The sequence below is a fragment of the Tamandua tetradactyla genome, chromosome X (assembly GCF_023851605.1).
Source record: "Tamandua tetradactyla isolate mTamTet1 chromosome X, mTamTet1.pri, whole genome shotgun sequence".
NCBI lineage: Eukaryota > Metazoa > Chordata > Mammalia > Pilosa > Myrmecophagidae > Tamandua > Tamandua tetradactyla.
Genome location: NC_135353.1, coordinates 4,116,486 through 4,128,715, shown reverse-complemented (window position 1 = coordinate 4,128,715; position 12,230 = coordinate 4,116,486). Strand labels below are relative to the sequence as shown.

The following is a 12,230-nucleotide window of genomic DNA, read 5'->3' as shown; positions in this document are numbered from 1 at the left end:
AATACTTTTCCAGTCACTGATCAAATCACTCTGGGATTCATCGGGGCATCACTCTGGACAAACCAACAAAATCTCATATGCTACCTGAGATTCCAAGTACTTATGACATTCACTCAAACTATCTACATGAGTTATATTAGGAAATGCTCTAGTCAAAATATAAATTTTGTAACAAATAAACATTTTTTGCTTTAGTCTCACACATAAGGTGATATTTTAAAGTATTAATTATCATCTATTTTCAACACCCTGCAATAATGACATTCCTTTGTTCTTCCTCAGGCAAAAACATTTCTTAAATTTGTACATTGTACATTTCACTATTATTATACACTCTAGGCATTCCTAGACTATACCATCTCAATCTTTACCATCTATCTTTCTTTCCGATTTCATTTATGTCCCCAGTCCTCCTCCCTCTATCATTCTCACATGCAGGTTCATTCAGTGTTTTAACATAATTATATTACTGTTAGGTAGTATTGTGCTGTCCATACCTGAGATTTTATATTCAGTCCTGTTGCACAATCTGTATCCCTTCAGCTCCAATCACCCAATATCTCACCCTATTTCTATCTCCTGATGGTCTCTGTTACCAAGGAAATATTCTAAGTTTATTCACTAACGTCAGTTCATGTCAGTGAGACCATACAGTATTTGCCCTTTTGTTTCTGGCTAATCACACTCAGCATAATGTCCTTAATGTCCATTCATGTTGTTACATACTTCATAACTTTATTCTGTCTTACAGCTGCATAATATTCCATCTTAGGCAAATGTCACAGTTTGTTTAGTCAACTGTCTGTTGATGGACATTTTGGCTGTTTCCATCACTTGGTAATTGTTAATAATGCTGCTATAAACATGTAAATGTCCATTTGTGTCCTTGGCCTCGTGACCTTGGAGTAGAGACAGCATATACATGGGTCCTGTTTTTTAAACCATTCTGCCAGACTATGTCTTTTGATTGGAGAGCTTAATCCATTAACATTCAGTGTTATTACTGTATGGGTAATACTTTCTTCTACTATTTTGCCTTCTGGATTTTATATGTCATATCTAATTTTCCTTCCTTTTACCTTTACTCATAGTCTTCCTTTCTACACTCTTCTCCACACCTCTCTCTTCTGTCTTTGTATCTGTCTCTAGTGTTCCCTTTAGTATTTCTTGCAGAGCTGGTCTCTTGGTCACAAATTCTCTCAGTGATTTTTTGTCTGAAAATGTTTTAATTTCTCCCTCATTTTTGAAGGACAATTTTGCTGGATATAGAATTCTTGGTTGGCAGTTTTTCTCTTTTAATAATTTAAATATATTATCCCACTGTCTTCTCGCCTCCATGGTTTCTGCTGAGAGATCTGCGCATAGTCTTATTGGGCTTCCCTTGTATGTGATGGATTGCTTTTCTCTTGCTGCTTTCAAGATCCTCTCTTTCTCTTTGACCTTGGACATTCTGATTATTAAATGTCTTGGAGTATGTCTATTTGGTTCTGTTGTCTTTGGGGTACGCTGCACTTCTTGGATCTGTAGTTTTAAGTCTTTCATAAGAGTTGGGAAATTTTCAGTGATAATTTCCTCCATTAGTTTTTCTCCTTTTCCATTCTCTTCTCCTTCTGGGACACCCACAACACATATATTCATGTGCTTCATATTGTCCTTCAATTCCCTGAGTCCCTGCTCATATTTTTCCATTTTTTTCCCTATAGTTTCTGTTTCTTGTCGGATTTCAGATGTTCTGTCCTCTGGTTCATTAATCCTATGTTCTGCCTCTTGAAATCTACCATTGTAGGTTTCCATTGTTTTTTTCATCTCTTCTACTGTGTCTTTCATTCCCATAAGTTCTGTGATTTGTTTTTTCAGACTTTCAGTTTCTTCTTTTTGTTCCTTCCTTGCCTTTTTTATATCCTCCCTCAATTCATTGATTTGGTTTTTGATGAGGTTTTCCATGTCTGTTCGTGTATTCTGAATTAGTTGTTTCAGCTCCTGTATGTCATTTGAATTGTTGGTTTGTTCCTTTGACTGGGCCATATCTTCAATTTCCTTACTGTGATTTGTTATTTTTTGTTGGTGTCTAGGCATTTAATTACCTTAATTAGTTTATTCTGGAGATTGCTTTCACTTCTTTTATCTAGGGTTTTCTTGCTGGATGAATTTGTTGTCTATCTGTTCTTTGACATTCTGTTCAGCTTTATCTGAACCTTTAGCTTAGGTTTTGTTTAACAGAGGAGAATTTTTCAGTTCTTGTTTTCTTGTTTCTTGCCCTGCTTGTGTGGTACCTTTCCCCCCCACACACTTAGGAGGGTCTGCTTAGATATTATAGACCCCAGCCAGATTTTCCCAGACCAAACTGGCCTCCTATCAGGAGGAAAGAGTCACCTGCGTCGGTTTTCCCTGAGCTTGAGACCCAGCAGGTTGAAAGACTTTCCTGTGAAGTCTCTGGGCTCTGTTTTTCTTATCCTGCCCAGTATGTGGTGCTTGTCTGACTGCAGGTCCCACCAGCATAAGATGATGCAGTACCTTTAACTTTGGCAGACTCTCCCTGCTGGGGGCGTGGTGGAGACAGAGGAGAGGTTGTAGGCCGGTTTTAATGGCTTCAAATGACCAAGACCTGGTATCTGAATTCCTTGATGGAGGGATTCCACCTGGGTGGGGCTTCACCCCTCCCCTGGGGAAGGCACAAGCTCCAGATAAGCCCCCAAAAGAGCTCACTTCTGCCTATGCCTGGGGCAGTTGTAGCCTGAAAAGTCCTGCTGCTGTATCCAGAGGCAGTCAAGCCTTTGTAGATACACAGCCACAAAAACCTGTTTCCTTCTTTTTTTTCCCCCTTTTTCTGTCAGTCCTGCCCCCTTGGTGCCGGGGCAAAAATGAGCAACCTCCGCTTTGATCGGGTTCACCTAAGCTGGGGGCCTATTTTTAGTAGTCAGAATTTGTTAATTAGTTCCACAATTGGCATTTGATTGTGCCCAGTCCCTGCTGCTGGTAAAGTCCTTTCCTTTCCCTTCTGGGAAGTGGCCTGTGGGGGAGGGGCGCTGGCCGCCGCAGCTTTGGGAACTCACGGTTTTGGGGGGTGCTCGCAGCTGGTCCAGCTGATCCAGACTGGGGTACGCTGTGTGTCTGGTCACTGACGTGGCCCCAGGAGCTGTTCTGTACTGTTTCTGGTTATTTAGCAGTTGTTCTGGAGGACGAACTAAAACGCGCATGTTGTTAAGCCGCCATCTTGACCTGGAAGTCTGGCCCCAAGGCATTCTTGACAGTAATGTGATAGGTGTTGTTATCACTAGGAAGTATTGCATTTAATCAGGAAACTCAGTAAAATAATATCTTCATTTTTCATGGTCTTAAGTGTATAGAACTTTATTTAGTTAGCCAATCATCTACTATTATTTTCTGTTTTTTAATACTATGGAAATATGTGAAGTTCCTCTCTGTTCATGTATCTTTTTGTTCCTATAATTATCTGCCTACAATAGAAGAAGAATATTGAGATTGATATTTCAGAGAGTTGGCATATTTTTAAGTTTTTAAATACATATTGACAAATTTTTCTTCTGAAAGGTTAAATAATTCATACTGCCATTATCAGTGTATGAGAATGCCAGTTTCTCCTCACCTTTGGCAACACAGAATATTGTCTTTCTTACCTTGTTATTGTTGATCAAAGCCATGAAAGGGCATTGTGGAAGAGATTATGGTTACTCCACATTTACCCAGAGAGAGTAAATAATTTTCCCAGGATCACATGGTTGGTAAGTGGTTGAAGCAAGGTTTTGAAACCTGGCTGTCAAGTGTACACTCATGATCTCAATATGTTTCTTTTCCTCTTTCCTTTTTAGTAATAATGATATAATAGAGAAAAGAAAACAGAAAAAAAAGAAATCAAGAAAAAATCAAATATCACAGAAACGTCTATACTGAAAAGTTTCAATTCTCTTTTATTTATATTTACTTTTGTTGGTCCTCTCCATAGCCCTAAATGATATACTCATGCTGACGCTTCTTCAGTTTTCAACTTTAAAGATCAAATATGTATTCCTTATTCTAAAGTATGAGTGCTTAACTCACTTTATCTCCTCCCTCCCCTCCCATCTGCCATTCTCTTTTTAAGACTTGATAGCTAGATAAGATGATCACCTTTATTGCTTGTTCCCTCAATCTTTCTGTTTTCCAACTTTTGTTAGGTGAAATTTTGTTTAACATCATCAAAATAAATTAAAATGTACATTTACTTCTTGAGGTAGATAGACTAATAGTTCCCTAAAGATTCCCATGCCCTAATCCCCAGAACCTATAAATGTGTTACCTTACATAGTAAGGGTGGATTAAGGTTCCTAATCAGCTGACTTTAAAATAAGGAGATAATGCTGGATTATTCAGATGGACCTTATAAGGGTTCTTATAAGAGGGAAGTGGAGGTACAGAGGCAGAGATACTTGGAGTTATGCTGCTGGCTTTGAAGTTAAGCACTCATACTTTAGAGTAGGGAATACAAGGAATGCAAGCAGCCTCTAGTTGCTGGAAAAGACAAGAAAATGCATTCTTCTCTAGAGCTTCCAGAAAGGAATGCAGCCCTGCTAACACCTTGATTTTAGCCCAGTGAGACACATTTCAGACTTCTGACCTCCAGAACTATAAGATAATAAATTTGTGTTGTTTTCATGTACTAAGTTGTAGTTATTTCTTACAGCACCAATAGGAGACTAATACAGCTCTAGACCCATCATTAAGTCTTCAGTACTTTCTCTATAGATTGATTTTAAAAGTTGAAAACCAGCAATGGGCATCTGTATCAGTGTGACTGTAAATGCTGTCATTTTCTGGAATTTTATTTCTTCTGTAGGAATCCACCACCCAGTTAAATTACCCTAGTTCTCTATGCAAAATTTCTTCAATGCCTTTTAGAAAAATACACTCTGATTATCTTTCTTCTGTGTGGGAGGCTAAATATCATGTTAGTGTCATTGTGCCTTTGGAGATTGGCTCTTCCCTGGGGTGCTTCTGGGTGGGTGCATACCTTTCTCAGCTGTGTCCTGTCTGCCTCTGATCGAAGCTGAGGCCCAAGTTACTCAGCATCAACCATCTGCACTTTCGGAATTTTGCAATTTTGTTGAAACCTTTTAGTCTTGGATGCCTCTCCCATTATTTTCTTTATGGGTTTATACAATGATAATTTCTTTAATTGTCACTTTATTGGAGTCTAAAGAAGAAGAGGTAAATGTGTGTGTGTTTGTGTATATATATATACATACACACTATTTCTAGAAAGCAGAAGAAGTAGGTACTTAAAGAGAGGAGAAATTAAATGCGTGGCTTAGGGACAGTGTGTAAGGAAGCCTTTTTGCTCTGCACACTGTTTTATACTTGGTGATTTAGGAACCATATGAATGTTACAGTTGTCTTCATATATTTATTTTCATTGTGACTCTAAAAATTATGGGGACTCCTTTCTGCGTTCCGAATAGGTTCCTACTTGTAGGCTCCAACATACTAATGAAAGCTGGGTCAGCGCAAGACCCCACAATCGACGAACAGCAACAGAACATTAATTACAGCTTTCCCTGTAAATGCGGTCAGTATCAGCATGAAGTATCTCTGCCACCAATCAGAGGGCGCCTGCTCTTCGCTCGGATTCATACATGAGTTGAATGAATTAAATCCCTCAAAATCTGTGGCTATTTGTTGCTGCCATTCACTCTTTTCAGCACTGATCTATCCACCCCCCTCACATACCATTTGACAAATTATTTCATTAATTTTCTAGGAGTAGTGTTTGGATATATGATCTTATTTTTCTCTTCCCTAGAAATCTAAATACTTGCTAGAATAGCAGTTTTATTATTATCATAATCATATTTCTTATTTCTTTGGATGTGTGGCATAGATAAAGGTAAATTAGCAAATATGGAAGAGAGAGAGTGAAAGAGATACAAAGCGAAGAGAAGGCAGAAAGATGGAGATAAAAAGAATGCAGGGGGCAAGATAAAGTACAAGGAACAGAGATAAATAGATGGAAAAAAAAATACCAAACATGGATTTAAGAAAAAATGTCCACTTAGTATCATGAGTTAATTTGCCAAGCTATTAAAAAAAATCATCTTGTGTGTTTCACAATCTTAGAAACTAGCTGAGTTGCAAATCCATTTTACATTGAATCCTCAACTATTTCACACTTAGCACAGATGGCGCTTAATAGACTGGAGTGCAAAGGCAGGGGAAATTTCCCCAAACCATTTGTGGTATATTGAGTTATGTATCCCAGAAAATACTTGTTCTATGTACCCCAGAAAATGCTTGTTCTTCATCTTAATGTGCATTCTTGTAGATGTGAACCCATTGTAAACAGGACCTATTGAAGTTGTTATTTTTAGCTAAGTGGCCTAGTGAGGGTGAATGAAGGTGGGACTTAATCCAGTTTATTGGAGGCCTTACAAAGAGGATCCAGAAGTCACAGATATGAAAGAGAGTACAGTATTGCCTTGTGACAGGAGGCAGAGATACAAGCCAAGGAACCTCAAGAGTTGTGGTAAGCCAGCACAAGCATGCTACCAGCCCTAGAAAGAAGTAAGCCTTCTAGTCTACAAAACCATGAGATATTAAATTCCCCTTATTTACACACAAACCAGTTTGTGATATTTGTGATAGCAGCTTAGACAAGCTAAAGCACCATTTAAAGGATCATCCTTTGTAATAGACAGAGAGGGACATCAATAGAGACAGGGAGGGAGGGAATATAATGATCCACCTTAGGAAAATATATTCAGTTATAAAGCATTAATTTGCTAAGCTGTTCTGCATTTCTGATCCATAGATAATAACTAATTTGTGAATCCATATGCATTATATGTTTTATATTGTACCCTTGAATATTTCACACACAGCACAGATGGTAGTTAATAAGCTTAATAAACTGGGGAACAAGGGGGGGAATTGAATGAGGAATTAGGAAAAATCTTCCAATCAACTCAGAGCTTTAGTTCTTACTTTGGCAGAAAAGAGGATATATAGAGATACAAAATATCAAAGTTGTAATTAAGAAAACACATTCAGTTAATTGACATAATGAATTAATTGGCTAAGCTTGTAATTTTACATCCTTAGAAGCTATCAAGATTGTAAAAACGTATGAATATGCAAAGTGGAATTTCCATTGTTGCTTTGCCTATTTCACACTGGGCCTAGATAGTCTGTAAAGCTAGGGAAGAAATGGAAACTCTTCCCAGTCTACCTCTTTGGAAGAGAGATAGCATGACAGAAAGAGAAGGAAAGAAAAGGAAAGGATTTAAGAAAATATATTTAGTTATTTGAAACAAATAATTATTTGCTAAGCTTTTAAAAAGTCCACTTGCTTTACATTTCAGAGCTACAGAATATAATTTATTTATGAATACATATTTACCATATGTTTTATATATTAAATATTTCACAGGTAGGACTAATAAAATGATATTCAGAACTGGAGACTAAGATGGAAAGTAGAGAAAATCGCTCAAGCTGAGCAAAGTCCCTTGTCATTAAAAATAAGCCCTCAACGCCTTTTTTAAAAGAGCAGACTTTATTTTTTAAGGTAGGTGGGGGTTTACAGAAAACTTGCAGGAAGTAGAATTCACATATGCCCTCCCTGCCCCCACATGTTTCTCAGTATCTTTGTAGTGGGGAGAGAAGGTGAAGGGAAAAAAAAAATAGAGAAAAGGGAGTAGACATGGAGCCACCAGAAGAGAGAGAAGGAACAAAGACAGAAAGAAAATGATTGTAAAAGAAGCAGAGATAACTAGAAACTACAGTTATAAGGAGGAAAACATTCTACAGTTTTGTATGAGATTCTTTACCATATTAGTCAGGGTTCTCTAGGGAGACAGAACCAACAGGAGATATTTGTAAATATGAGATTTTATAAAAGTATCTCATACAACTGTGGGAATGCACGAGTCCGTAGGGCAGGCTGCAAACTGGCAACTCTGATGAGGGTGTTTGATGAACAACCCAGGAGAAGCTGGCTGGCTGAAGTAGAGACAAAAGTTATCTCTTCTTACTGTTGAAATTGTCACACACCCCCCCCCCCTGAAAAATCTTCAACTGATTGTATTAGATTCAGTTGATTGGATTCGGTCAACTGATTGTATTAGACCAAAGTGATTGGATTCTCTCATTGTGGAAGACACTCAGTTGATTGCAGATGTGATCAGCCATAGATGCAATCAACTGACGGACTGATGATTTAATTAGCCAGCCTTCTGGTTATTAACTAGCTACAAAATATCCTTGCAGTAATAGCCCAGTGCTTGCCTGACCAGATAACTGGACACCATCACCTGGCCAAGTTGATACATGAACCTAACCATCACATTTACTAAATTAAAAATGTTTCATGTTTACATAAACAAACTAGGATGTGAGTACACACAAAATATGGATCGTTTATTGGGCTTTGGCTGAACCCTATATTTAGGTACAAGGGAGTAGGTACGAAAGGAAAGTAAGAAATTATCTCACTTGGGAGACCTGCCAAAACCAAATATGGGTGCAGGGGGAGAGGCATAAAATAAGAAGCTCTGACAAGGAGGTAATAGAGCAGTCAGAAGGCATGAGATTTTGTGGACTATTTTAGTTATTTGGGCTTTTATTCTCTGAGAATTGGGAAACCATTGGAGGGTCTTAAGCAGAGGAGAGACAGGCTTTGATTTATGTTTTGATGGGATTACTATGGATACTGGGCTAAGAATGCATTGATGGGGGGCAAGAACAGAAGCCATGATACAGTTAGAAAACTATTATGGTATTCTAGGTGAGAGACGGTTGTGGCTCAGAAGACCTGGGTGGTGTTGGTGGAGGTGGTGAGAAGTGATGACTTATTGGGTATCTTTGTGTGTTTGTGTGGATGTATACATATGCATGTGCATATGCACACAAATGTGAGAGAAATAGCAGCACAGAGTGAGAGTGATGCAGAGAGAAATGGCAGAGGTGGGGTGGGGGAGATGGCAATGATGAAGTGATGGTGCTAAGGATTTTAAAGATTTTGATCTGAGCACCTGAGTGGTACCATTTACTGAAATGGAGAAGTCTGTTGAAGGAAGCAGTTTCGAAAGGGATACGTGTATGGTAAGAGTAAGAGCTCAGATTTGAACTTGTTAGGTCAAGATACCTATTGGATCCCCCAAATGATAATTTAGAGTAAGTGTCCGAAGACGCAAGCCAAAAGTTGAGTGAAGAGGCTAAACAGAAAATATATATTTGGAAAACATCAAAATTCAAGGTATTACTTAATGACACTGGCTGGGTGAAAATGCCAAAGGAGTGAGTAATACAGAAAATAGAAGTATGGAGCTCTGAGGCCTTCCAATATTTAGAAATAAGAAGGAACCAGCAGAGGAGACTGGGAAAGAGTAGTCAGTATGGTCGGAAGGAAACTAGCAAAGCATGGTAGTCTAAAAGCTCAGTGAAAAGTGTTTCAAAGGAGAGGAATATTCAGTTAAGTGCTGCTGACAAATCTAGACAGACTGAGAATTAACCAATGGATTTAGCAACATGGCATAATAATTAGTACCTATCTCATAGGGCTGTTGTGAGGAAACAAAATTAATACCTAAAAAAAAACCTTAGAAATTTGCCTGGCACATAGTAAGAGCTCAATAAGTCTTCACTCTTATTTTGGGGGATCAGCCCACATTCTACTATGTGAACTTTTGGTTGTAACCAAATAAGTCTATGTAAGCAGCAGCATATGGTGATAAAAATATATAAGCTGTAGAACCAACCCATCTGGGTTTGAATTCAGGCTCCACTTCTTCTGGCTCAATGGATGCCTACAAGTTACTCAATTTCTCTTTGCCTCAGTTTCTTGACCTATAAAATGAAGATAAAAATAGTACCTACCTCAGGTAGGCCACAGTGGCTTAGCAGGCAGAATTCTCACCTGCCATGCCAGAGACCCGGGTTCGATTTCTGGTGCCTGTCCATGCAAAAAAAAAAAGAAAAAGCACAAGTGCCTACCTCATAGGGTTGTTGTGAAGATTAAATATTTCAAGAACGTAAAGTGCTAGGTAGTGACTATCACATAGCAAGCACCATAGAAGAGATTGTTAACCGTCATTATTATTTAAATGAGAACACTAATTTATTTGAATTAACTGGTGTCAAAATTGCTCTCATCAAACTATATTAGCACACTGTGAACATACATTCTCTCTCTCACACACACACATGAAACACACTTTTTCATGATTATTAAAGGTATCTGCTTAATTGGACTTGGAAGATGTTGGGATGTCTTGTCTTGAATGTAACTTTGAAAAGTTCTGTGAACTGCATTGGGCCCCAAATTGGTATAACAATGACTACATTCTGCTTAATTTTTCTCTCACTCCAGGGGAATATGTCGTCATGACAACCCACTTCCATCTCAAGCGAAAAATCGGCTACTTTGTGATCCAGACCTACTTGCCATGTATCATGACTGTCATTCTATCCCAGGTGTCTTTCTGGCTCAACAGAGAATCTGTCCCTGCCCGCACGGTCTTTGGTGAGTGTTGGGTTATGGAGAATGGGGGAAGGACATTTGCAAAGCATTGGCATAGTAGAGGAGAGAAAGTTAGAAGAACCGTTCGTGGAGATAATGAGAGCAACCCCTGAACCCAGCAGTCATATCTGAGTCATTAGATGCTGGATCTCTAGGTAACTGAATTCTTAACAAGGAAGTAGGAATAAAAAAAAATGTTGGTGTAGTAAGGTTATTGAAATGCTTCCTATCTCAGTAATGTTTGCTCCAGGAGCTGGTAAGGGACTGAGGTCTCAGTGAAAGTGAGGAGAGATTAGTGAGCAGAGGTGGTGAAGGATGGTGGAGAACTAAAGTGACAGCAAAGAAGTAGATTTGGGGCTTTTATATTTGACCCAATTTTTGTATGAGCTTCTGACTTTGTTGCTCCTCCTCCAGCCTTTTGGGAAATGTGAATTATCTGATATTTGGTAAAAGCTACACACAGTTTGAAGGGGTTTTCAATAGTGCCTACAATCAGAGGGATTTTCTTCAATATGAGTTTAATAATGTAAAGGAAGAGATTTGCAAATCATTAGTACTTTTCCCTTGGAGATGTAAAGCATATAAGACATTTTCTATCTCTTCTTCTCACTGTAAGATATTCTAAGAGATAAAGTAAGTATTAATTGAGTCTTTTAGGCTACATAAATTGCCTCCTTGGCAATGATGGCTGTAAGGCATGTACTGGATGTACCGGGTAGCCACACAGAAGGCATTCCTACTAATATCCTGAGGCTGTGCTGTGTAGTTAAACAGCCAATATTTCAGAAAGAAGCAGCATTTAGGTCAGGAGAGAAAGATCCATAGTGGCCTTTGGAGAAAACAAGAAGAACATTATGTCATGGAAGTAAAGACAGGGCAGCGTTTAAAGAAGCAGGTAAGATGTAAACAGAAATTGTCTATTGGGTTTGTCATTATGCTTAGTTTTTAGTGATCGTGAAAAGAACAGTTCTAGTGATGTGGAGGGAGCAGAAGTATCTTAGAATCTTGGAGTGGGTTAAATACCTCAACTTTCGAAAATATAGCAAACCATATATCCTGAAAAATATTCATTTATAAAGTCCTAGAAAAGCTAGAAAAAATATAGGAAATGTTATTTTATGTTAACATATGAACTCATAAGTAATTAAAGGAAATACTCAAGGGCCCAAATGAACTGAAAACTGGAGTGTTAATCACATGAACTGATACTGTTATAAAAGGAAGGTGGGTGGATGGACTATTGGTCTTGGCAAACAAGAGTTTGGGTTTTAAGGTGATATAAGAAAGAGATTGAGCTTAAGTGAAATTAAGAATTAGAACTAGGAGTGTGGTAGACTGAATAATGGGCCCCCCAAAAGAACCGGGTCCTGATTCCTGGGATCTTGGAATGTTACCTTATCTGGCAAAAAAGTCTTTGTGGTGTGATTAAGTTAAGGGGCCTGATATTGGGGGGCTGATCATGAATTATCCAGGTATGTTCAATGTAATTACAACAGCCCTTATAAAAGGGAGGTAGAGAGAGATTTGACTACAGGGTAGAAGGCCATGTGATGTAAACAAGAGAGCTTTGAAGATGCTATGCTGCTGGCTTTGAAAAATGAAGACAATTTCATGAACCAGGGAATACAAAGAACACAGTTCTAGAAGCTGGAAAAGACAAGGAAGTAGATTATCCCTCTAGAAGGAGGGTAGCCTTAATGACTCCTTGATTTTGACCCAA

At 38.4% G+C, this 12,230-nt stretch overlaps 1 protein-coding gene across 1 annotated transcript in view; it reads left to right on the top strand.

Moving 5' to 3' along the window:
• The window catches only part of GABRA3 (gamma-aminobutyric acid type A receptor subunit alpha3), a 249,801-nt gene that overhangs the window by 216,332 nt on the left and 21,239 nt on the right, over nucleotides 1-12,230 (top strand). The window contains exon 8 of the mRNA XM_077146483.1: nucleotides 10,361-10,513. Within this exon, the coding sequence (XP_077002598.1) occupies nucleotides 10,361-10,513 (153 nt within the window). The remainder of the gene's footprint in view (nucleotides 1-10,360; nucleotides 10,514-12,230) is intronic.